General features: G+C 32.9%; 2 protein-coding genes across 9 annotated transcripts; both read right to left on the reverse strand.

The window, feature by feature from the left end:
* Window positions 1-917: 917 nt before the first annotated feature.
* Window positions 918-7,438, reverse strand: LOC112017977 (uncharacterized). Of its 5 annotated transcripts, none has more exons than XM_065774294.1 (7): window positions 7,182-7,438; window positions 6,952-7,030; window positions 5,944-6,374; window positions 4,493-4,687; window positions 3,865-3,894; window positions 2,534-3,643; window positions 918-1,651 (listed from the first exon to the last, which is right to left on the reverse strand). In XM_065774294.1, exons 3-7 carry the CDS (start codon window positions 6,319-6,321, stop codon window positions 1,100-1,102), a joined length of 2,265 nt encoding a protein of 754 aa, XP_065630366.1. In that variant the 5' UTR covers window positions 6,322-6,374; window positions 6,952-7,030; window positions 7,182-7,438; the 3' UTR covers window positions 918-1,099. The 5 variants fall into 5 exon arrangements, with proteins under 5 accessions (XP_065630366.1, XP_065630365.1, XP_065630363.1 ...); XM_065774293.1 differs by having other exon boundaries at window positions 5,944-6,394; XM_065774291.1 differs by having other exon boundaries at window positions 5,944-6,416.
* Window positions 7,439-12,614: 5,176 nt separating this feature from the next.
* LOC112017978 (calcineurin B-like protein 4) lies at window positions 12,615-19,212 on the reverse strand. Of its 4 annotated transcripts, none has more exons than XM_024050475.2 (10): window positions 19,035-19,212; window positions 18,816-18,852; window positions 15,852-16,009; window positions 14,790-14,872; window positions 14,581-14,640; window positions 14,134-14,242; window positions 13,905-13,957; window positions 13,481-13,561; window positions 13,285-13,397; window positions 12,615-13,078 (listed from the first exon to the last, which is right to left on the reverse strand). In XM_024050475.2, the coding sequence occupies exons 3-10, from the start codon at window positions 15,925-15,927 to the stop codon at window positions 13,015-13,017; spliced, it is 639 nt and encodes a 212-aa protein (XP_023906243.1). In that variant the 5' UTR covers window positions 15,928-16,009; window positions 18,816-18,852; window positions 19,035-19,212; the 3' UTR covers window positions 12,615-13,014. The 4 variants fall into 4 exon arrangements, with proteins under 4 accessions (XP_023906243.1, XP_065630368.1, XP_023906242.1 ...); XM_065774296.1 differs by having other exon boundaries at window positions 18,789-18,852; XM_024050474.2 differs by lacking the exon at window positions 18,816-18,852.
* Between the last annotated feature and the right edge of the window lie 6,196 nt (window positions 19,213-25,408).

Consider the following 25,408-nt stretch of genomic DNA (forward strand, 5'->3'; position numbering starts at 1 on the left):
TTTTCATGTCATGTACTATGATTTATTGGCAAATTTCATGGGTTATTAAGCACTAGTAAACAGTAGCTTCTGTATACGTGTTTGTACTGTATTTTCCATCTTATGTTTTGGTTGCAAGTGTTCAACAACTTAGCAAGCATGATATCATAACTACTCAAAACAGTTTTTTTTTTTTTAATCGAAAAATTCATTCAGTGGTTAAAGCAATAAAATTTGTCTTTTATTTAAAAAAAAAAAAAAAAAAAAAAAAAAAAAAAAGGTAGCTAATTTGGTGGTCATGTTTAATTTAATCATTTCAATAGCTGTCAATGAGTCAAGTTCGATTTCATGGCAAATAGTCTTCATATCTATCGTCATTGGTGTTGACCTTGACCCAACCCTGTGATTGGTATTCTTGGAGGTGAGACATTAGTGTAGACTGTAATGGTTAAATTGCATTGTATAAATAAAGGTCCAATCCGATTGCTCATTCCCTTAGCCAAATACTTCCGCTACCTCACTCGGTAGATTTGGTGGAAGCCTTGGCAGCTAGTAGGACAGTAAGTTTTGCTAACCTTGCATTTCTAAGATAGAGTTCGAAGGAGATAGTAAGAGAGTTGTCACAGCTATCAACAACCAAGCGTCATCAAAAACTTTGTTTGGTCATGTTTGAAGAGATTTGGATGTTGTAAAAGGTTTTTCATAAATATAGCTTCAAACATGTAAAATGGGAGGGCAACCAGCTTGCTCATTCCCTTGCTAGAAAATCAATTTATTTGCAGATCTTGATGTATGGGTAGAAGATCTACCTTCTAAGTTGGATTTTGTATTCCAAGCTTATTTATTTCATTCATAAAATCTTTTCTTACCAATTTCTCAAAAAATAAAAAATAAAGATGGGCATTTTTTCTTCTTCTTCTTTTATGCTCTTTTGAGAATGACTTCTACCGAATTTTAAATTTTGCATCACGTGGGGTTTTGATACATGAATTCCACCATATGGCTTTAAAAGGGACTAAAATGTGTAATAAAGAGGTCTTCCATACTTTACAACGCCTGTAGAAGGAAATGAAAACATAAATCTCACTCTGGAAAGATATAAACAAAAACTTGTTACTCTTCACAGGCTCCTCTCTATGAAGTCCCAAATCCGCTCTTCCATATAAATTCGATCCCTATGCCGGCGTGGCATGTGACGTTCATCTGGAAAAATCAATAATTCATAAGACTTACCAGCAGCCACAAGTGCATTCACAAGCCTTGCCGTGTGCCTAAAGTGTACATTTTCATCAATCATGCCATGCACAATTAACAACCTCCCCTTCATCTTGTGCACATGGTGCATCACAGAGCTTTTTTCATAAGCTGATGGATTCTCAGACGGCAATCCCATGTACTTCTCAGTGTAAAATGTATCGTAACCATCCCAGGATGTTACAGGAGCACCAGACACAGCACAACGGAACACGTCAGGAAACCTGGCCAACGTCATAGCTGAGAGATATCCGCCATAGCTCCACCCATACAACCCAATATGGCCAGCTTTAGCTAGCCCTTGTTTGATAAGCCATTCAGCTCCAGCCAGCTGATCATCGGCATCAATCTGACCAGCCTTGTATTTTAGAGAGCCCTCAAACTTCAGTCCACGTCGTGAAGTTCCTCTATTGTCCATCTGTAAACAGTAAAATAATTACAATTATGAATTTTTCATTTTTTGAAAATAAGTGGCATGATGATGATAAAATCTATTAGAGAAGCAGGCAAGAGATAGTTTTTATCCATATGCTTGACACTTCAAAACACTTCAGGAATGGGACAGGTAATCAGACCAGGGGTAGAATAACAAAACCTAATCCAACTGAAATTTCATACTTTTTATACATAGATGCAGTACCCATATCTCATAAACATAATAGCAACGTCCGCCATGTTACCATGAACCCCACCTAACAAAGGGACTAACAAAATATGAGCACTCATAGTTTAGCCATGCCCCAATATTCAAAGATATGGGGGTTAGATGAAGTTATCACCTAAGCATGCTGCATGCACCATAACCAATACAATATCTTCATCCATCTAATATACATCACCGATTCAAATTTTTTTTTTTTTTTTTAATATAAAAAAAGGGGTTCCATCAAGCATGGGCTTCCTGTGTGTTAGCAACATAATTGAGTAAATTGATAGCATAACTTATACAGATGTTTTAGCCAGGCAACTAATTGGACAATGATCATACGTATGTGCATGTACACTACAGCCTTGCATAACCAGGGCGTGTTTAATTCTAATTAAGTACTTGTTAGTAAAGGAGTCTTAAGTCAAAATGTTCAACTAAGCCATAATCCTAACTATTTGAGGGCAGTTCTATGAATCCCTTATATCAACTAATTTGATTCAGTTAAATGTGTCCTTTTTTGTCCTTTTATCCTATCTAAGATCATACACTCTGCCACCCTCCTATTTATCATATCCTTTTTCACTATTTCTAGAAGTATTATAAATGAAATATCATGTAAGCAAAACATAAGTTTTTACAGAAGATACAGACCTTCCAAACTAAGATGCCCTGGCTTCGTAGAAACTGTGCTTTCATGTCAACAGTATTTATCCAAGAATCAGAAACAAGCTGTACACTTGGACCACCATACACATTAATCAAGGTTTTGTAAGGTGGAGGGCCAAATCTTGTTACATCAGGCTTATATAAAGCCCCATACAATGTAGTCCCATCATCTGCCGGTATTTTAAATAGCTGTGGAGGCTCAAGTTGAAGCCGTTTGAATCTTGGAATGGTAGACGGCTGTTCATACAGAGGCGTGATTATGCTTCCATCTTCCAAAGAGCAAATTAAAACCCTAGGGGGAGAATTAAGAGAATCATGGATATCCACAAAAGTCCGCATATGATGATCAAGCACAACCACATGTTTTCCTTTACTATGGGTCAATCTCACTGGTGGCTCCAGGGGGTTGTTTCCATATGGGAATAGTTTAGCACAGTAAAGGTTAGATTCCAAAGGCCCATCTAAAGTTCCAGTGAAATACACAAACCCTGCAGCCTCATTTACACCAGCAATTTGCTCAACCATCCAGTCACCTTCAGTGAGAGGTCCTAAGCATGTCGCATTTGCATCATACAGATAAAGATGTCTAAATCCTGTTTTTTCACTTGCCCAGATAAATCCCCCAGAAAATCTGGTGACTCCTTTGTCCAGAGGTGTGAAGCAGTCATGTAAACTAACCCATGTACATACTTCTTCTACCAATATGGTTTTCCTTTGGCCTGTTTTGATATCAAACTTAAGGATCTTTAGCTTGGAGTGAGACCTGTTCAAAATCTGAGCTGTGAGATTATTTCCTAGCATCCAGTGGACTCTAGCCAAATATTCTTCCTCGTTGTTTGCCTGATCCGATCCCCCACAGAGAAGATCCATCCAAGTAATAGGACCTCCAGCAGCAGAAACCACTCCAAGGCGAACTTTAACATTTGTTGCTCCAGCAAAAGGATAAGCATGGTCTTCCTGTGCATCTGAGCCAACTGAGCTTTTACCTTGGTGCATAATTCTGAAAAGAGGTACCTCAGAAGAATCAACTTGTGTGAATGCAATGAATTTGCTGTCTAATGACCACCAGTACCCAGTCTTCCTATCCATCTCCTCCTGCAGTCAGCAATATTTTCTCAATATTATTATTTATAAAAAAAAATCTTAACACCAATAAATAAACAGTGGTGGTTTTCTGAATCGCCTTTTTTGCTTCTGAAAGCAATTTTTTTTAACATTTGTACACTCAAAGCAGGAATTAATTACAAGAAGCAAAACCAAACAGTTGCTCTTTGTATATGCACAAAGAGGGAAAGATGATAGAATGAAATTCTCACCTGAGCTATATATTCAGCAAGGCCATGAGTCTGCAGTACACAAAAAAATGGTGTCATAATTAACAAGGAAAAAGGAAAAAGAAAGTCATTAGTAAAGAAAGTCATTAGTAAACCAAACAATTGGCAACACAATAATCAAAAGCCCATTGCACTGGTTTGGCAATTTGATGCTTCGCAGTTTCAAAACTTACGATTCTGACTTTAGTCTCACAACCTTGAAAAGAGTAATAATTTCAAAAGAAAGTGGAGTTGTAAAAATGATAGAAAAGAAAAAAAGGGGCAAGGTGAAGAAAAAAGTATTAGTTGGCAAAGATCTGATAGAGGATCCGGCCCTAAGAAGGTGAAACTGGATACATAAAGCTGACCCAAAGTTATTGGGAGCTAATGCTCCCTGAGTTAAATTAAGTAAAGGCTGTAATAGACTCCTATGCTTCAATTATCCAACCTTAAAATGGCTAACCAGCAAAAAACATTTCAGAACATTAATAGTGGGATTAGGACGGACAGACCAGTTACTAACAAAGAATTGGATGTGAAAATTTATGCATTACTTCACAGAAATCATAGAGTTTTTGATAGCATCTGGTATCAATGATATCATAAAAATCTAAACCTGTATTGTACATACCAAAGAATTTCCATTGGCACCATATGTCAACTGTTTTGATTCATTGTTCAAGAGATTGAGAACATGCAACTCTGAATCTCTTACATAAGCGACCATTGTGCCATCTGGGGATAGATGTGGATCAATAATTGGTGAACACGGTACACTCGGAAGCTTGAGCTCTGGATTTGAACAAGAAAAATCCTGCAAATAAATCTGTCCATAGATAGAATACCAAATCATCAGTGGAAACCAGATCATTTCAAGTTCACAGTGCTAGTATGAAACAGAAAATAAAAAGAGTTAGCATCTATTGATTAGCCCTAAAACATAGATATTGAATACATCCCACATTGTTATAACAGAAGTGACAAGGTGGTAAAAGGTCGAGAAGCAGTGATTGCATTGATGGCATTATTAATAGTTAGAAACATTTCAAACACCAGAAATACAGAAGAGAAATTCAGTTTATAATAAAACAGAATATGTTCACAGGTTTAATTATCTGATGAAATGCAGGGTGAGTAGAGTGTCAGGTGTGTTCCAACTAACAGTAATAATATGTATATAACAGAAAATCCAAATATCTCATTGCCAGTATTAGCTCCAACTATCTATTCATATAGGATTGGTTAAAAAAATTTGCATCAGCTGCTCACCTAACGCAACTCCAGTCTCAAGGATCAAAACAGATGCAGTATAGGCTAATGTGTTTACAACAAATCCATTTGCCATCCAGAAAGTTCTAACAAATTCTGATGGAGAACCCAAGAAGTGAAACATGGTGGAGGAAAAGTCCACTTTATTTAAATTGTGAACAGTAAATTAAGTAATTTAGAATAGGAGGTGAAAACTGTGCTGAAGGTTGTTATACAGTTATATTAGAGGTAGTATGAAGGAGTTGATGGTGATACTGAAAAGGGGGATAACAGCAGAGATGGTTTTGGTCATGGAGTTAGAATCAGGGTGTGGAAATGGTCGGATAATTTCAAAAGTGGAGGTGATGACAGTAGGGGCATTAAAGGAGGTTGTGATGGAGGTGGTTGCATTGCTATATGGTGGCAGCAAAATGAAAAAAGTATTGTGACGATGCCACGATGAGGTCCATGAGATCCATTAGTCCCCCCTCCTAATCCACCAAACAAAAAAGCCTACCCACAATGAAAACATGAACTTAAAACACATTTTTCTTGCGTCAATTCTAATTCCCAACTAATTAATGATCATAACCATACATTTGTTATAAAACAAGAGAAATGAAGCCAAAGAACTTATCCTCTTGAATGTTAAAATATTAACAGTACAACAAACCCTTTAAGACCAAAAAGATATTCTCAGTCTAAGAAATTATATCAAAATGTTTTTGCAGAAGAGAGGTGAATGATTCAAAAAAGCAAAGAGTAGCACTTATCATGTAATTCAATAAAAACATAACATATAAGATTATTAGCCTAAGGGATAATGGAACAAACCCCAGCTGGCAAAGGCACCATGATTTCTTTCTTTTTTGTGCTTGTCTTCACCCATTCATACCGTGTTACTCCCAACCCACGCTCCCTCAATCTTTCCCTCCTCAGCTTCTCTTCCGGTGATATATTACTCTCGTCCAGCCCACCATCTGGGGGACTGAAAAATAATTCTTGTTTTCCGGTCTTGACATCATAAGCAAAAACCCTCTTATTCAAAGTGTGATCAGGACTAAGCAAGTAAGTTATTATACTATCATCAGGACTGAAACTGATTGAAGTAGGTGCCACATAACCGGGCAACGGGTATTGCACAATCTCTTCGATAGGGAAAAGATTGCAGTCATCAATAGTTGCTGTAACGCTTGAGTCCGTCAAAGGCATATCGCAATTAAATGATCTTGAACGCTTCAGAGTCTTCTTCTTGTACTCATCAACTGATTGCATCACCAATTAACTAAAAAGTGTTGATCAAAAAACTGAAACAGAACCTGAACCTAATTAATGATAAATTAATCAATCAAATGTGATGACTTTTCATTCGAACCCAAAAAAGACATAACACTTTATTGATGGATCAAATGTGATTAGAGCCAACAAGATCACAAACTGTACATTAATAACAAAAGTGTTTAATAACTGATATGATATCCTAGATTCTTCATTATATGGGGCTTAGATTCTTCATTAAATGCACCCCCCAAAAAAATATATACATAACTGAGACTAAAGGTTTATACTTTATACAATAAATTCATATAGCATAAACAGTTAAATCTAAAAGTGAAATCAGAACATTTTTATTATTATAAAAAATAAAGCTTTTTTGCACTGTTTTTTAGCAATCAAAAACAAAGGTTAGCAATTCAACATAAAAACTAAAACCCATCTCAAATAAGCACATAAAAACTTAATTCTAGTTGTCAAAAATTTTCCTACATTTTCTCAACAACCAAACTCAGCAAAATCAATGCATAATCATTAACTAGAACATAATTTTCAAATAGCTCTAACCTACTAAGAAACTCCACAAATCAGTACTCTGACAAAGTTCTCGGAAATTATCAGCTGGATCCGATCACAAAATACGAACCTGCACCGAATCCACACTTGTATTGTCCGTAAAAACCAAAAAAAAAAAATATATATATATATATATACTAATAAGTAAAAAAGAAAACTTGAAAAAACATGTTTTCTTTTTCCTTTTAATGTTAAAATGAGAATTTGATTTGACTCAAAACCTTGGGAAGAGCTGAAAAGGATCGTCCATGAAAGTGAAGAGACAGTTAAACGTACTATCGGATTTTGGATTCCTCGGTAAAAGAAGAAGAACTGTTCTTGATTGAGGATTCGGAATCGGATTCTTAGGAATTGGAGTTTCTGTGTGTGTGTGTGTGTGTGAGAGAGAGAGAGAGAGAGAGAGAGATCTGTGTGTTTTTGGGTTTTGTTGGACTTTTATAATTACTATAATGTTTTCGTCGACAACCTGAAATAAGAAGAAACCCCCAGATGACTATGACTTAGATGAGTACTATTTTTCAATTTATCTGTTAAAAAAAAATAAAGATACTTCCCATAAAAAAAAATAAATAAATAAATAAAAATAAAGATACTATCTGTTATGAATTTGGAAAATGCCAATTTGGGTTTTGTTTTGAATTTCTTCTTATGACATCACACGATGTCGGTTTAAGAATGTATTTCATGAAACGGTCTCATGTAATGTAAAATCCACACACATAATATTGTTTTTCTCTTGATTCATAATTTTATTGTTTGCATTGTGCATAGATTATCGCATCATGCATGTGTATGATGAATTTTTGTTGTTTATTTCTTTGAGATTGCCTTTAATGAATTCGAATTCTACATGTTGTTGAGGTCTAAAAAATCATTATGCCAAGGCCCAAAAATAGCACAATGGGCCAACTTCATAGAAAGTAATATTGAAGCAGTTAAGCCCACCACAAGAGAAAAGGATGATAAGCGCAAAAGATTTGAAGCCCACAAAAGGAAAAACTTAGCCTGCTAAGATCAAGGGATCGAAGGGAGTCCAGTAGAAAAGGTTGGGCTAGGGTCCCCAGAAGCTACCAAAGGCTCGAGATCCTCGGGATACACAACACAACTAAGGTAAGATTGAGACGGCTCAAGGGAAGTACCAAAAAGCGCAAGGAATGAAGGACGGATATGTTCTTCTCAAGCACCCTGTGATACAGTAAGGAATCAAAAGGCAAGAAGTAACCATTCGTGAACAAAGGGGGTGGTACTTCAAGGAATCTAGAAGGAAGAACTATAAGGGGAAGTGGCTGGAGAAACCTTTAACCCAGCAGGAAAGGATTTCGACCACTTGGAAAAAATGATAAGAAAAGGGACAGCCAAAAGCTGAAAATGTTGAGGTTAGCCACCTAAGGGCACCTTAGAGTGGAAAGTTAGCGAGGGACTTTCAGGGAGACAGCACCAAAAGGAGAAAATTATGAGGAATAAGGGAAGGACCAGCCCTTTGAGTAACTGGCACAGCACAAGCTTTGATACCTAGGGGAGAAAAAGAGAGAAATTAGTAGTATCCTAGAATCCTACCATGACACTATAAAAGGGGAAGGCGGCCGCATTGAAGGGGGGATTTGGCAGTAGTGAATCATAACAGAATCATTGAGAAAATTTTGTCAAAACTTAGAAAAATTAGTAAAAAGAAAGAGAAATACTCCCCGGTATCCCAACACAGCTACTATAGAGCATATTCAGATTCAAAAGGATTCAAACTTTGCAAGTCTTGGAGGCTTGAATAGCCATCTAAGTCTGTGATTTTTGAGCTTATTTGGATCTTATAACACGTCTTAGTGAGCACATTGTAGTCCATAATTAAGAAAATAATCAAATATTTTATATTGACTTGAGGATCCCCGACAGTCATTGTGTGCTTTTCCTTATTGCATTGTTTTTCTTTTGCTGTTTTTCTTACTATTCAATACATATATTATTGCTTTGCTTGTGTATACATGTTGTAGGATCCTTGCTCTGTGCACCACTTGGTTTGTAAACAACCTATTTAGCTACGGTGAACCAAGCTCAGTCCACCAAACCATAAGTATTTGGCCCGGGATCCTTGGGCCTGCATGTTAAGAAAAAAGGCACTCACACACACGTCATGTTTACATGGAGAGTAATGTTGTGAGCGTAACATTTTTACAGCAATTTCACAACAAAGTCAATATGGTAAGTTGTTATTGGCTCTTATCCCTGCACCTCTTTGACATAATTTTTTTACCTACTATTAATAGCTTGCCAAGCTTTATTGTGAAAATGTTATGTTTGTAACTTTCTTTTTATATGATGAATTTCTATAATTGTCAATTGTATGATATCCAATCTACATGCAATGTATCAATTAATCAATTATATTCTTAACATTCCTCAATTCTATTCTCCTTAGCTTAACTAATAAAATTTTTAATGATTGAATAAGAGATTTGGGGTTCAATTCCCGCCTATACAAAAAATCGATTGGTGTCTTAATCTGATGATAAAGAGTTATTATCAGGAGCGGATGCCATAAGTTGGCACTCTCTCTCAAAAAAAAAAAAAAATGTCAATCCTAGTTATAACTTTTGTGTCTCATGCATTAAATTCCAAGGGGTTGCCCTAGTGATTCTTAAGGTTTCATGTTTTTGAAACCTTTAACCAACGCCTTGATCCACTTGAAGGGCTTCTTGCTGGAGATCAAAGGGGTAAACAATAAGAGAAATAAGTGAAAGTTTAATGAACAAACAAAAAAACTTTAATGGCTTAAAGACACGATAAAATTGCTATCTCTAAACAATAGTTACTCCCACACTAGAGTTGCTAAATGATTATTGCAAATTTGTCCCCATGACACAATCAAGTCTTTTGAGTTCTATAAATGGCAATTTTGGAAAGACTCATGTGATTTCTTATGTTTCTAAGGAAAATCAATATATATTCATAAAAAAGAGTTTAAACAACATACATAAACCATGAAAAGTCATAAATAAAGTGTTTATAACTATTACAAAACAGTTGAAACAACGTTTACAAACATTTTAAATATCAAATGGTGCAACTCTTGGCAATAAATTTTGCATAATCTCGCTTGAAATTTTATTGGCTGAATTTCTAACAAGAACACTAAAACCGTTAGATAGAAACTTTAGTTAGAAACTTGGTCAATTACTAACAAAAATCAAACGAAAACACAACAAATATATTTTTCCACTTGCTTTTCTATTGTTTCTTTTACTCTATCTATTATAAAGAAATAATAATACTCTTCCACTTTTTAAGTGGTAACATGCTAGTGTATACAAGTAACTGGCAATCACACCATAAAATGGTGCACATATTCGTATAATAATTCCCACTTGGTGGATAATGTTCTTTCACCAATCTGTAATAGGGAATAAATTTAATGTTAAGTTAGTTATTACATGTATTTTGGATAAACTTATCTTTTCACAAAGAGATGTGTTACCAAAGGACATGAAAGAGTCCATAAATACAGGAACTCCTCATTCATTTGGTACATTAGATTATTCTATCTTTGTTGTCGTGTTGGTGATTTCCACTCTACCGGGATTACCATCCATTCCATTGGGACCAACATAACAAGCTTGTATTACAACTTTACTTGGATATACAAAATATCAAACAATTCCTTACTATGTTTTTAATAGACACTTTCATGGGAACACAAAAACCACCATCGGCGATGGTAGTAACGAGTGTTGACAAATGATGATGAGAGAAAGTTTGGTTCATTCAAAGGGAGAGAAGGGAATGGAGATTTGGGGACCAACAAAGCCATTAGGAACATCATCATCGATGGTAGTAAAAAAGGAAAATATGGAAAAAAGAAAAAGAAAAAGAAATTAATAATAATAATAAAAGAGTTAAATATTTTTTCCCCTCAGTATGGAACGCTTTGACAAATTGAAATTTCGTCGCTTAACTGAGGTAGTACTTAACGGTCCCTTAACACTGTATTGGCAAAATACCTTAATCGAAAGATTATATGACGTACACAAATTTTAAAACTTTAAAATACTATATTTTTTTTGGAGAAAATAAAAGGACAATATCTAAAACTACCATCTCAAATATGTAATTCTAAATTTAGTAAATTAAAAAAAAAAAAAAATTGATGATGCCATTTTGGCCCAAAGATTCTAGCCAACATTTCAATAAATTGAAGAACACAATCAATTTCACAATTACTAAGGTGGTAACTTGTAATTGGTATGTAATAGAAATAATATCAATGGTGGTTTTATGTGAAAATGATGAATTACAAAATTACAATCCGCCACCTTGACTAGTTATGAAAAAACTTGTAAAATTGTGTGCTTGTTTGATTGGTGTTTTTGTTGAAGGATGCAATTTAGTAAAATTGTATGATTTACTCGTGTGAGTTGTTGTGACTTCAGTAACTTTTTGTTTTTCTGAACAGAAAAATTCCCACATAGAGGAATCTGACAAAAAAGGCAAAAAAAAAAAAAAAAGGTATAATAGAAGACAAAGGAGCAGAATCCTCAGTATCTCAGAAGCAACCATGCTGATTCGCTGTTCGTACGCCACGTGTTTACTATAAAAGCTATATGACTTTGTCTTCTCCTTCACATGGTCCATTGATCGAGATTATTCATCCAATGGCCAATAGAGAGCTGCCAAGTTTATTGATCAATGTACAAGAAATTGACTCACTCGCATTTGATTGGTTCGCATCTTCTTTTTTTTCAAGGGCATCTTTTTCTTTTACTTAGCTGATAGTTGGATAAGTATAAAAGTTCGGAAGGTCTCACTTTATTATTATTATTTTTTTTGTCATTATCTCTCTTTTCTATTACCTCTTACATTATTCGAGATTTTTTTTCCTCAAAAAATTATCTTTTAATTTTTTTTGGTCCCAAATGCTTTAAGGAAATTATTAATAAATTATTTTTAAAAAATTTTAGCACAGTTTTCATGAAAAATATAAAAATTTGTAAAAAATTAATTTTTTTTTTCTCTTTTTTCATAAAAAGTTTATAAAAATATTTATTAAACCAACACCTTTAGGACGTTAACTTTTCCATTTAACAAATACTATAATCTCAAAACTATTTACAAATTTTATAGTCTAATGGAAATTGTGTTTGTGGACTCACATTTTTTTTTAAAGAGCATGTTTTAGGATACTATTTTTAATTGAAATTGTGTTTTCACACTATGTTTTAAAATATATAATTTTAATTATACTCTCAAAGTTTGATGAAATTGTTGGTTCCTTAATCCCATGTCAATTTCCAACACTTACCACAGACAAAGTTAAAGAACATGGAACTCTCTAACTTCTTAGTTCTTACTTTTATATAGTTTAGTTTTGAATCACTTTTAGATCTCCCTTTCTGCCTACAGAGTACAGACAGCAAAACCTATTTTAGATTAAAGAACATTACAATGCTGCATTACACATCTTACACTCTTTTATGTCCAGCCAAAACAGCTGAAATAACACAATGAGGGTTCTCTAGATCTCTGAAAAGGAATAGAGTTATGCATGGTGAATATGTGAGTTCTCAACTTCTTATTATATGGATTCAATGAGAGGTAGTTTTGTGTTAATACGTTTTGTATACCATTCTAAATAATTTTGAATAACTTTATTGAATTATTTATGTCCCTTTAAGAAACTTGATTTAACTCCTTGCATTAACCTCTCACTAGTCATAGTTAGTAATCTGCAGCATGGAATACATACAACAAGAAATACATTTATCTCTATTCAGTTTATCTAAAAACTTTCGATATAGAATTAGAAATGAAACCTATATACAAATTATTGGTACCAGCCCGCATTCCGTGAACATGTAATTGAAGATAGCAAAGATAATGTGCAGCCTGGGGAGCGAGTCTTTGTTTGTTGGCTATGCTTCTTGGAGTTGCAAACTATTCAGTTCTTCGACTGTGGTTAGAGATTATATCATCCAAAGTCCACATTCCATCACATAAAATGAGGTTCAAAAGATTTCTCGGTCATGGGTCATGAGATAGTTGATATATTCCTCTTTAGGGAATTCCAAGTCATATTTCTGATTCTTCGACTTCAGAAGTAACAACAAAGCTGGGAAATGCTAGTGTTATATCCCTGGAAAGTAGGAAAAAAAATATTGGCGTGTCAAGGATTTAACCCCAGCAAGCTGATTGTATATAATAAATTAATAACACTAGTATAAATTTAGAAATCCCAACCAAATGGCTGAGGCAAGCAAAGTTAACTTGGTAGTCATAACAAGAACATGCAAGTTCTGGGGTGATCTGGATATTGAGAAATATTATGAATTTATCACTCACTTTAAATACGGTAGAGTTATGTTCTTTATCAGAGAAGGATTTTTCAAAACAAACTCCTTCCACTCTTCTTGATCAATTCTTCCATCACCTTTTGCATCTGCTTCACTATAAGTCTATAGGAAAGAGTTTAGAATATATACTTCGAAGTTTTGAATGAGCTTGAAAAACTGGATGAAAAGGTAAGAGAAATCTGTACCTTATCGACAATTACTTCAATAACATCATCTGAAAGTAACAAATCTGATTCATGCAAAAGTGCCAAGACCATTTCCTTCAACTGTCAAATAATTTAGTATTGTAAGCTTAGGTTGCTCAAGTTAGATTTAGAAACACATCTTTACCACCATCAACCTTGAAATTTTCACTGCCATATTCCTTAATCAATGGCATTCAAAAGGTAACAGTCATTGAAACAATGGCCAAAGACTAAATCTAAATAGTGGCAGTTTGTAATACAAGTCCTTTTAAGTAGGTTTGTTAGCTCAAATTAATAGGAATATGTATAAGCCTCACAGTGTAGAAGAAATTTCAGTAATCTGTGAAAATTGAAGTAAATTTATAGAAACTGGAATTTGCAGGATTGATATGTGATGAGAAGGAAATCAATTGGCAATACTAACCTCGTCTCTCTCAATATATCCGGTTTGCCTCAGGTCATATAATTTAAAAGCAACTGCAAAAAGATTCCACCTTTTTAGTAGATGCTAATGTGCTTTGTAGAATGTCTGAACAATAATGCGGTGAAAAGAGATAAATTTCTTGGTATAACTATTCCTGTTTAACTTACAGCAGAAATTTGAGAATTGAAAAAACATGATTATATATATTTTATTGAAAAACTAGTCTTACATGCAATTTTGTCTTCTACAGATGCATTTGGATGAAAGACACCCAATGATCTAACAAATTCTCCAAACTCAATAACCCCATTGCGCTTTATGTCAAATAAATCGAAAACCTACAAGAAAATACCAGGTTGATATATTTAGAAAGAAGACAAAAATAAGTGCAGACTTATACATTTGTCCAAAATAAAGTTGAATTTTCATATACGGATGACAAAAAGGGTGAAGAAGCCACAATGTTATTGCACCAATAGCAATTTAAAATCACAATAATATCAGCCTTTGCTACTTCCTTTTAAAGTTAACATCTACCAAGCAGTGATATTTTAGTTCCAAATAATTCAGTACATATTATTTTTTTTCTCAGCACTAGTAATAGCTTGTCATATCAGCAGCACAGGGATGAAATCAAAGATCATGAAACTAGAGATGAGGAGTGAGCATCACATACCCTGTCCGCAAAGAGATTTCTTTTATTTCTGTTCCTGAAGAGTGCAAGCTGGAACTCTTCCTGCAGACAAGATAACTTAGTAATTATTATTTTGGAGAAAGTTAACAACTAAAACCATCAGAGTAACTAGATATTGAATTTGTTGGAGCTATAACAATATATTCCTAACACAAATTGGATTGTTACAAGTTGCCTTTGCAAACCCCCACCTTGTGAATGAGCCCATCATCAGTTATTGAACTGCTCAATTTCTTAAAAAGTTCATATAAGGCCTCTACTTCATTGACAGTAACTGCAAAAATAAAAATTATAAAATTATTAAAAAAAAATCCAGAAATCCAACTATTAATTTTGGGTGATATGCAAATCATGACAGTGAGGGGTCAGCAGGTATGGTCATATCTTTAGCAGCATGCATGATGGACGGAAACTGAAACAACTTCATATAGCTGAAACCAGACCTGGATCTCTCGTCTTTCTAACCTAATGCTCCTAATCATGCCATAAATGACTCGAATGCACCTTTTTCAACATGTAATGCGTAACTCCTTATAATTATATTGGATCTGATTTGGGCATTTTGATTGTCTAACCTGACATTTCTCTCTGACTTTGAGCGAAACTACAGTGCAGCACCCTTTCATTGTATCAATTATCTAAGTCAATTTTCAGTACATGAGATTTCCAGTACATGAGGTATGCCAAACTTTGTACCATTTCTACGCATTAACTCTCTACCTTTAAAAAAAAAAAACTAAGTTAAATGTATGGATGTATTGACCTTTAACTAGTAACACAAAACATTAAATGGCTAGAGCTTACAATCTGATAATATTTTTGAAACACAGTGATGAATGCCTAGAAAAAGGTGTTGAGGCCAGATACAGGTTCTTAAGCAAAATTATCTGAAAAATGACCGGGATTGGTTCCAATTATTTGATGTGGAGTATTTGGAAGAAAGGAATGCACACACTTTTGAAGGAAATGAGCTCTCAATGATGAACTTGAATTTCTTGTTCCTATGATGTTTTCGCAAGTGGGAGCAGGCTGCCAGTTCATCTACTTCGACAGATTTCTTAGAATTTATGGATAAGTTGTAAAAAAAAAAAAAAAAGGCACATCCTTTTTATACTGCCCGTGCACTGGATTCCACCACTTTTTTTCTCTGTTTTTAATGAATTTATTTACTTATAAAAATGGTTCATTACTGAAATTAAGCAGATGCAAACTGCAAGTTGCAAGAGAATACCAGGGTCAAGAAGCATACTCACAAGGTGTTTCAGCAGCAAGAATGATAGGATCCTCATACCCTTGTGGTTGAGCTTTCTTTGAGCAAAAGCAGCCCATTAGACAATTTAGTATAGTTCAATTTCAAATATGTTGAAAATCCACAGATTCATGCCAATGATACCACTAGAAAAAGCCCCACCTGCCAACATTCAAAAGAAGAAAGAACCAGCCAATCATGAACCACCACTTAAAAAACAGTGAACCAAAGTTCTATGAAACATTTTGCTGATTTCTATGCTGAGAAGTGCTAGATAATGTAATTTGTGGCCTTTGATCACCAAACCATAATGGTCCAGGGTTGCCATTGCCATTAGAATAATGGCAAACACTATAACAATTGGACTCAAATCATCAGTAATAAGGTAGAGAAGTGGATGAGACACATCTACTTTTGACCAATAAGAATGCATCCACTTGATGCTTGAAGCAGTGCACAATTCTGGTGATAGTGTGCTAAGTGTCCAAGATTTGGTGAAATGACTTCACAGAGAAACATATGTAAACTGCACCAAACCAGTGTATACAATGAATGTTCAATTACTTTCAGAACAGTCAATCCATTGATGATCAGTGCACAAGCTAATTAACTTGGTCCCAGTGAGCCATGCCTAAGATGAACAACTGTGTCACATGAATCAACAGCTTGCAGGTTACTGTTTGAGAGAGAGGGAGATGCAATTGGATGAGTAATATAGGTCAGACTCTAATGCAGGACAGAATAAGTAGCAAAATAGAAATAAGGGAAAAGAAGATGAAACATGACAAATTCTAAGCTTCACCACCTCGAATCTACCCGAAAACCTTAGGCTTCACCATTGCTTGGAGGTGATTCCAAGCACCCTTAGGTGGTGAAACCTAAGGCTTTCAGGCAAATTATAGGTTGTGAAGCTTAGGATTTGTCTTGTTTCATCTTCTTTTCTCTTATTAGAATATCCCAAGCTATTTCTAGAGCCTCTTTTCAATTGGCTTCAAGGGTTACATTTACATCCTATAAAATTCTCAACAGCATTGAATACCAAATTCAATAAGTAAAAGTTCAAAATTCAAAAACGAAATCTGGAAAAATAATAAATTCTGAAATTCTATTGTGCTTCTTGCATAAGGGTCGATCGTGCATTGTTTGCAATTCTGGCAGCAAGGCCATGTTAAAGACTATATGGTAATGGTGGGTGGTTTAGATTATGAGATGATGAGAACATAATAATAATTATTCGACAACAAATAAAGTCAGTCCCAAAACAATAATAATTATTATAGTAAGAATAATAATATAAATATAACAACAACAACAACAACAATAATAACTAACAATTAACTAGAAAGACAAACTATTCAGATGATTCAGGGAACAGAATGTTGAGTTAAGAGGAAGACAAAATTGTCCCTTTATATGACACATCCCATAAACCAGCTCTATCACACAAGAATTTAACTCTACATATAAGCTATTTGTCACTTTATTAAGTAGCAATTGACAATAGCACACATATATGATCAATCTTGCTTCTGAAATATCCAGTTTGAATCGAATAGATTTATCATTCAGTCCATGAACTACAGGAGTAGTTCATATTGTTCAAATGCAGAGATAGAGACAAATTGACTGTTGTTAAAATATGTCCTCTTGTTGTTAAACAATTGCAGTTTATATATATATATATATATAAAACTATGTATTGGGCGAGAATAACCACAAATTTTATAATGATATCAAGTGGCAAAGAAAAAAAATTTATAGAACTCAATGACCTAGTCAACAAAGAAAAGAGACAGTTTTTATGGCCTCATGTGATGTTGACAACCATAAGCAAATAAAATATTTTCTCAAGCTTAGCCACAAATCCATGTGGAACTGAGCAACAACCATGCCTCAAACCACTTGCATTAGATATTAAAATGAATGAATACAATTTTTTTTTTTCTCAAGTCATTAATCCCTCAAAACCAGCAAAGCCTATGTAAGCAGACTGACCTTCCCTGATCAATCCCAATATATATAAAAGAAATTCAAAGCAATCAAGTTCAACAAGCTGTCTACCACACAGCTACCAATTTAACAAATAAAGAAACATAATTGAACACCCCCTTCACAACCCCACCACCACCCTCAAGATACACACACACACACACCCACATATAACAAATAGAAATATACACAAGGAGTCGTTAATAAAGGATCAAACTTGAGTTACAACTTATAATCTGTTGGGTATAAACATGTGTAAGTAGAAGTCTCAGATGGACGCAAAATATAGAAATTGAGGAATTAATATAACATATTTGGACTCGAACTCATAAGCTTAAATTTTTTGGGTTAAGTGTGTCCTTATATTCTAAATTAAGGACACACATCTGAGTATACAAGTTTAAGCCGCAGTCCTACATTAAGGAAAAATAAAGAACGTCCAAAGCCATAGGCTTAATTTTTTCGGTTAAGCAATGTCCCAGATAATAGAAAATCACAATCGTTCATGCTAGATGTAGAACCCCAGAAACAGCAAAGCTCAATTCTGTAATGCTACATTGCTACCTACCTTTTGGTTTTGAGATATTCAATGAAAATATCAGAAATTTTAGAGTAATATAGCTCTTTAAGGAAATCATAAATGTTATAAAAGATAAAGAAATTATGGTCGGTTGATGGCCTGGGTAAAATTTAATTACTTTATCAATTATCATGAATGAATCAACTACTGACATCTGATTCTGTTGAAGATCCATAGCCAATCCAAAATTGTGGAACTAAGATGTTGTTGTTGTTGAAACTAAATAAGAACTTTGCTTATGATCATAATATTCAGAATTACCGTCCAGGAGCCGAACAAGAAAATTGATCAATCATTAAAAAACAGAGAATGAAGGTGAAAGATTAAGTAGTTTTGACTTCTGATACAATCCAGAAATCTATATGCACGCACGGAATGAAATTAGCAATTTTTCGAAACCTTGGAGATTTTCCAATGCTGGGACTCAAGAACAAACCTAAGCAACAAAATCCAGAAGAAAAGACAATAAAAAAGAGAACCCATTTCAGTCAACCAAACAAATGCCTTAAAAAAAGGAAAAAGGAAGATAATTTACATAAGAAGAAGAATAGAGCACACCTCCAAATACATCTACACAAACAAATGTGTGCATGCGTATGAGAGAGAGAGAGTTTTTACCTGGGAGTATGGATGAAGTAGGGGAAGGCTGAGATTAGTCTCGATTATAATCTGTGTTTTGTGTGTAGAGAGTGCTTGTCAAAGTTCGCCTTCTCGTCTCTCTCAGAACATAAAAAATGCAATGCATGTTATAAAGAGAGAGAAAACAAGCAGAGAAAGACAGAGATGGGATTTGAAGTTTGAACGAGTAGTATTTAACTATTGATTCAGTTTCTTTCAGCTGACTGCTGACCCCACTTTAGCTATGAGGCAACGGGGGCACACTGGCACCACTTTTTTTTTTTGATGTGACTGGCACCACTTTTTGTTGATTAATTTTCATCTATACTTTCTTGCAAGATATGGTATTTTCGTTAACATTTTTACAATATTCTCCTCACAAATTTTAACCATCAGTTTGGTATTTTTTTGTAATAATTTCGATTATATAGAATTTAAATTAAAATCAATAATAACTTATTATCTATGATTTAATGTGAAAAATGTAGTAAACATATAATTAGGTGCTTTTTTTTGGCATAGTTGCATAAATACGATAGCGACTTATGTATATATAATTGACTTGAGTGTCAGTCCATTGCGTAAAGGTTAAGGGCTTCTTTATTATCATTATTTAAATAATAATTTTAACTTACTATCTATGATTTAATGTGAAAAATGTAGTAAACATATAATTAGGTGCTTTTTTTTTGGCATAGTTGCATAAATATGATAGCGACTTATGTATATATAATTGACTTGAGTGTCAGTTCACTGCGTAAAGATTAATGGCTTCTTTATTATTATTATTTAAATAATAATTTTTAGTATTTAAACAATATTATATGTATTTTTATACACATTTTTATTCACATATATTTTTTAAAAATATAAATAATGTTACTAGAATAATATTACCAAACTAATCCTAAAGAACATTATTGCCCTAGACCGCTGCCAAGTTAAATCATTCAAAGAAGAGAGAGAGGTCAAGTCTCTCGGAAAGAGAGATTAAATTTATGATGCACGAAAAAATTAGCACATAGGTTAAGGTTTTTTTTGTTTTTGTTTTTGTTTTTTCTTTTCCTGATGGTGAGCTACCCACATGGATGACTATTGCACCTAAAAGTTCATGACTCGATGCTAACAAAATGTTACAGCTGATCATCTTTATTCTAGTTTTTTATTTATTAATTTCATCAACATTTTTTTATATAGGGTCCAAACAATCTTCCATGTTGCTTATAGTCAGTTAGGACAAAATTGCTAAATGTCCTTTTTGGGTAAATTAAGCAGTGTTTTACCATATTTTTTAAATTAATTAGGGAAATACCTTTCTTTTGAAAATCGATTTTCTCAAAATCGAGTTAGGCCCTATAGCGATGTTTTTAATGAGCCTATAGTGACGTTTTCAGGACCTATAGTGGCGTTTTGTAACTCAGTTTATATGAAATCGAGTTATAGGTAAAAAAAAAATTTTAAAAATTGCCTATAACTCGATTTAATGGAAGTCGAGTTACAAAACGTCACTATAGGTCCTTAAAAACGCTGCTATAGGGCCCCATAAATTTTTTTTTTTTTTTTTATAACTTGATTTTGAGAAAATTGAGTTTCAAAAGAGGGGTATTTCCATAATTAGTTTGAAAAATAAGGCAAAACGCTGCCTAGTTTGCCCAAAAAGGACATTTAGCAATTTTGTCCTAGTCAGATAGCATTCCTACACAAGATTGGTTATGAACATTATTAGGAGCATTTGAAAGATTTCACAAATATAAATAGTAGAAGAGCATCCCATACTTACGTGTTTTCGATAATAGCTATATGTCCACGAGTAATAGGGGATGAATTCACTATATTAGAAAGAATTTATCAGGTGTTTACACACCCAATTTATATAGAACTTTCTTAAACTAATTTGGTAGCACCTTGCTTAAATTAGTTTTCTATGAAAGTCTATTAAATATTTAAGAAAGTAGTTTGGAGTGCGCTAAAGGTTCTAGTTTGTGAAGCATGCATGTTGTTCTTGAAGAGAACCATATAGAATAAGTTTAGAGGTTTGAAGTGTTAAATTAACGATTGTCTCAAAAGCTTATATCTCTTGCTCTGATACCATATTAAATTACCGATTGTCAAAAAAGCTTAAACTATTGGGATACGATAAATTTAATCATTTAACCACATACTTTTAACATGAAGCTGTTGTGATGACATCAAGCATGTTATCTAAATCGTAGAGTCTAATCACAAAGGTTTTGTTTCTAGTATGTAAAGTCTTTCTTTTATAGTAGAATGGCGTAATTGGGGTTTGTTCCCTCTGGTTATTTATTTGATAATGTTTTTATCCTTTTTTTTTTTCATTTCGTCACCAAATCATGCATATTTTATTTTATATCTCTTAGTTTAAAATTTGGCGAGATGTTGATTTATGGTGAATAATAAATATTTTGTGGACCATACAATTGAGATACATTCATAATTAATTAATAATTCTGCTTCATATTTAATTACGTCGGTCAAAACTTCAACTTTCCAAAGTCACTTATCATCAATAAGGTACGTATCTATTCGCACACAATCTTGCTTATCAAAGGACCCAGAGTCGGATTTAAAAAATACCCAACTGGCAAATAAGTTTGAAAGTCAATAATAAAAATATAAAACAAATGTATTTGTGGACATCATTTTTGTTTTTCTCTCCTATAAAAAAGTAATAAAGGACAATATTTTGTTGAAATAGAGGGGGAGGGAGAGGAAGGAAGGTCCAAATCAACAGCTTTCCAATATATTATATACATATCTATTATCACACCTTATAAATTCCAGTAGTCCAAAATTAGGTTAGGAACGTATGGAAGTTTCTCTTTTTGTTTTTGTTTTTGTTTTATTTTATTTTTATGAAATATCTGCAAGTTTCTTTTATTTGTTTAATTATGTGTATCTTTATAATCTTACCTAACAATTATAAAAATGGGTTAAGAAAGAGCTGACTTATGGATCATGTTGGTTAAGTCTTAATTTCTTATTTATTTCCAATCTGTAATAACATATTTGATACTGATCTTCTTATATATATATATATATATGTTAAATGTTTGTAATCACACGTTTGGTTGAGCCTTGTAGTTTTTATTTATTTATTTTTGATTAATAATGAAAGTAAATTCACTTCAGAAAAAAAAGAAAAAGAAAAAAAGGACATGTTTGGTTGAGTTCAAAGCCAACCCATGAAGAGCAAAGACAACAAGGGATTCCTGTCCCTTTGGAGCATGAAAGAAGGATAGAGTTTCCTTTGAAAAAAATGTTACACGTTGAGTCAAATAGGCTCTCTCTCTCTCTCTCTCTCTCTCTCTCTCTCTCATATATATATATATATAATTGCATGTTTTATTTAAATATTACATGATTTGCTAAGTTATTAATTAATATATTATTTAAACCAATCTTCTCTCTTTCGTTTAAATAATCTATTAATAATTTAGCAAATCACGTAATATTTAAATAAAACATGTAATTATATATATATATATATGTGTGTGTGTGTGTGGGTGTGTGTATAAATACAATCGTTTATATGGTTAGAAATAAGTTTTCCAACTGTTCTTCTAATTAAGCAAGTGTTTCTCTATTTGCTCATTTTAAAAGGTGAGCAAGACTGTAAACAAGTCTAACTATCAAGCCTATATCAAGTTTATTATTAAGTTACTTTCGTTGGACAAGTGGTCCAAACTCCCAATTAATTAAAGTTTTAGTAAAATATGAGCTAATTTTTCAAGCTCATATCAAATTCATTATCAAACCCATAAATAAGATTACGTTTAGGTTGTTTTATATTAAGCCCAGTTTTTTTTTTTTTTTTTGGCTCATTTGTTAAATATGCTTAAAACTAGCCTTAATATTTATAAATCGAATCAAATATATATTGTTCAAAAATGGCTTGATTAATTTACAATACACTAAAAAAAATCTTTATTTTATAAAAAGAGAAGAAAAAAGAAGTCCAAGTAAAAGCAAAGACAGCTCCAATAAGGTCCTGATGGTAGACGTAGTATTATTCATTATTGACACGTGACGTGGAGTCGATGATTTCATATCGAAAACTCTTTTAAATAAAAAATCTAGTTAATGTATGCTCATAATCCATTTTTTTTAAAAAAAATTAAAAATTAAAAAAGCTATCAAAAAGTTTGACAGTTTTTTTAATTCTTAATAAAAAAAATTTAATATAGTTTGCATTAGTAAAGAATTATGCTAGTGTTACAATTCGTCTATATAACAAGTTATGAATAATAAAGAAATGTTTTTACGTAAACTCACTATTACTCATCTCTCACACACAACTTATCACGTAACACTAACAGTCTAACACGGATTCATATCAAGTGCAATACCTAGGATATTGTACCTGGTGCAATACTAAATTAATGACTGAAATTGAAAGTTAAAAAAGTAATTTTTAATCTTAACTATTAAATAAAATATTTTTAAAAAGTTAAAAAATTAAAGTAAAAAAAAATTATGAGAAAAATGAATAAATTGCATCAGGGGCAATTCCTAAAACCGTATGTGAATCCCACTAGCACATAAGGCACAAATTGTGCCGCTTTACGTTGTACCAGCACAACTCAGGGGTAAAACCCTTAAATAAAAGCAAAGATAAACAGTTCTGATCCTCACGTTGGCTCGGAGGTGACATTTATGTTGTCTGACAAGGAAACAGGACCTTCAACACGTGTTGTTAACTTTTTTATAAATTTTTTCTTTTTCTATGGTCACTCGTGACGTAAGGGATAGGGTAGTAGAATATGGACATGCAATACATCGTCACCGTTGAAAGGAAACAACACATGTTGGTGTTTCACTCTACTTGTCTGCAAAGTTTCTGAAAAAAAAAAATTAACACCAAATTGCATGATTCATGCCCATCATCAGTAATGTTTTGATCTCTGTCTGTGATAAGACTCATACGCTGATTGTGATTGATCGTGTTATGATAACTGTGGCTGTGGAGGGATTACTTTTAGAAAGTTTTTACATACAATGTTGATAGTTTTTACTCTCTCACATAAAATCGCACTATCTTTAGTGCGTTGATTAGTATTTGTGAGATATGAGAGATGAGGAGTAAGGACAGGAGTTCAAATCTTCAGAAGAGAGTTTCACATATATGTATACTTATATTAAATTATAATATAAATTATATCTTGTATTAAAAAAAAAACTTAAAAAAATGTTGGAGAAAATTATTTGTGCGAATTTCATAATAATATTTTTATATATGTATTTATTAAAGGAAAGGTTAATGGATATTTTAAGCACATTAGTTTAGAAAATATTTTTAAAATTATTTTATAAAAAAACTAAAATTTTTTATAATTTTTTATATTTTTCGTCGAAATAATTTTAATTTTTTTAAAAATAAACTATTAATGGATTTCTTAAAAATGCTCGTTAACTTAACTCTTTATTAAATATTTTAAAATTAATGTATATTTGATGATCCGCCTGCATCGCTTTAATGACATGACAAGATATAAAAAACGAGAAAGGGATTTTCGATAAGATCCTTTTATTTTTTTTGTTGGAAATGGTGGGGATCGGGTTTACACTTTTTTTATTTTTTCGGTAAATGGTTTACTCTTTAAACTTTACACTTTATTTTTAGTACAACACAAACAGTGAAACAAAGATCATCCATAAATGGGGTGTCATTTTTTTTTTTTTTACATCCATAAATAAATTGAAACATATATAGATTCATTGGCTACGTGGATTAATTCTCTCCTTGCTAACACGTCCCCTTTATCACTTTGATTTCTTTTCTCTATTATCTTAATTACTCCTTACCCCCTCAAAAAAAAAAAAAAAATCTTAATTACTCCTTAGCCATATCTTTATAGGCTTAAATTATGAATTATAATACATGTACACGTGTCAAAAATTTGTCAAATGACCAATTAGTAGGTGCTCACAAACTCAAGGTAATTACGTATGCACTTTATAATATTTATGTATATTTTAAAAAGTATTTAATAAAATAATACAATATGTTGTGATGGAAATTAATCCGACCAAATCTTAACACCCTATGACAAAATCTAAAAGGGCCCAATCTATGCAATATTGATGACAATTCTTTTGAAATTGGTATGAATCATGAAAATGATAGCATAATTTTGTGATGAAAATCTGACCATATCCTTTGTAGTTGACCTGTCTAGCTATAGTCTTGTGATTAATCGTGGCTCTTCATTTTCCACATTTTTATGTTGTATGTATAAAATAATCTCTTAATTTATCCTATTAATTAAGTCCACATTTTTATGTTGCGTGTATAAATTAATAATAATAATAAAAAAAGTCCTAGGTGGAAGTTGAAACACTATTTTAGGAAAGCA

This window comes from Quercus suber, unplaced genomic scaffold (assembly GCF_002906115.3).
Source record: "Quercus suber isolate HL8 unplaced genomic scaffold, Cork oak 2.0 scaffold_89, whole genome shotgun sequence".
In the NCBI taxonomy this organism is placed as follows: domain Eukaryota; kingdom Viridiplantae; phylum Streptophyta; class Magnoliopsida; order Fagales; family Fagaceae; genus Quercus; species Quercus suber.

Excerpts from the sequence above, each read along its gene's own strand:
- LOC112017977 (XM_065774293.1), bottom strand. The coding sequence starts at position 6,384 with ATGCAATCAGTTGATGAGTACAAGAAGAAGACTCTGAAGCGTTCAAGA. Across the intron at positions 4,688-5,943 it reads TGGTGCCTTTGCCAGCTGGG|ATTTATTTGCAGGATTTTTC; the intron begins GTTTGTTCCATT and ends ATCTATGGACAG. Across the intron at positions 1,652-2,533 it reads AGGGCATCTTAGTTTGGAAG|ATGGACAATAGAGGAACTTC; the intron begins GTCTGTATCTTC and ends TACTGTTTACAG.
- LOC112017978 (XM_024050474.2), bottom strand. The coding sequence starts at position 15,927 with ATGGGCTGCTTTTGCTCAAAGAAAGCTCAACCACAAGGGTATGAGGAT. Across the intron at positions 14,243-14,580 it reads GAAATCTCTTTGCGGACAGG|GTTTTCGATTTATTTGACAT; the intron begins GTATGTGATGCT and ends ATTTTCTTGTAG. Across the intron at positions 13,079-13,284 it reads ATAACTCTACCGTATTTAAA|GGATATAACACTAGCATTTC; the intron begins GTGAGTGATAAA and ends CCTACTTTCCAG.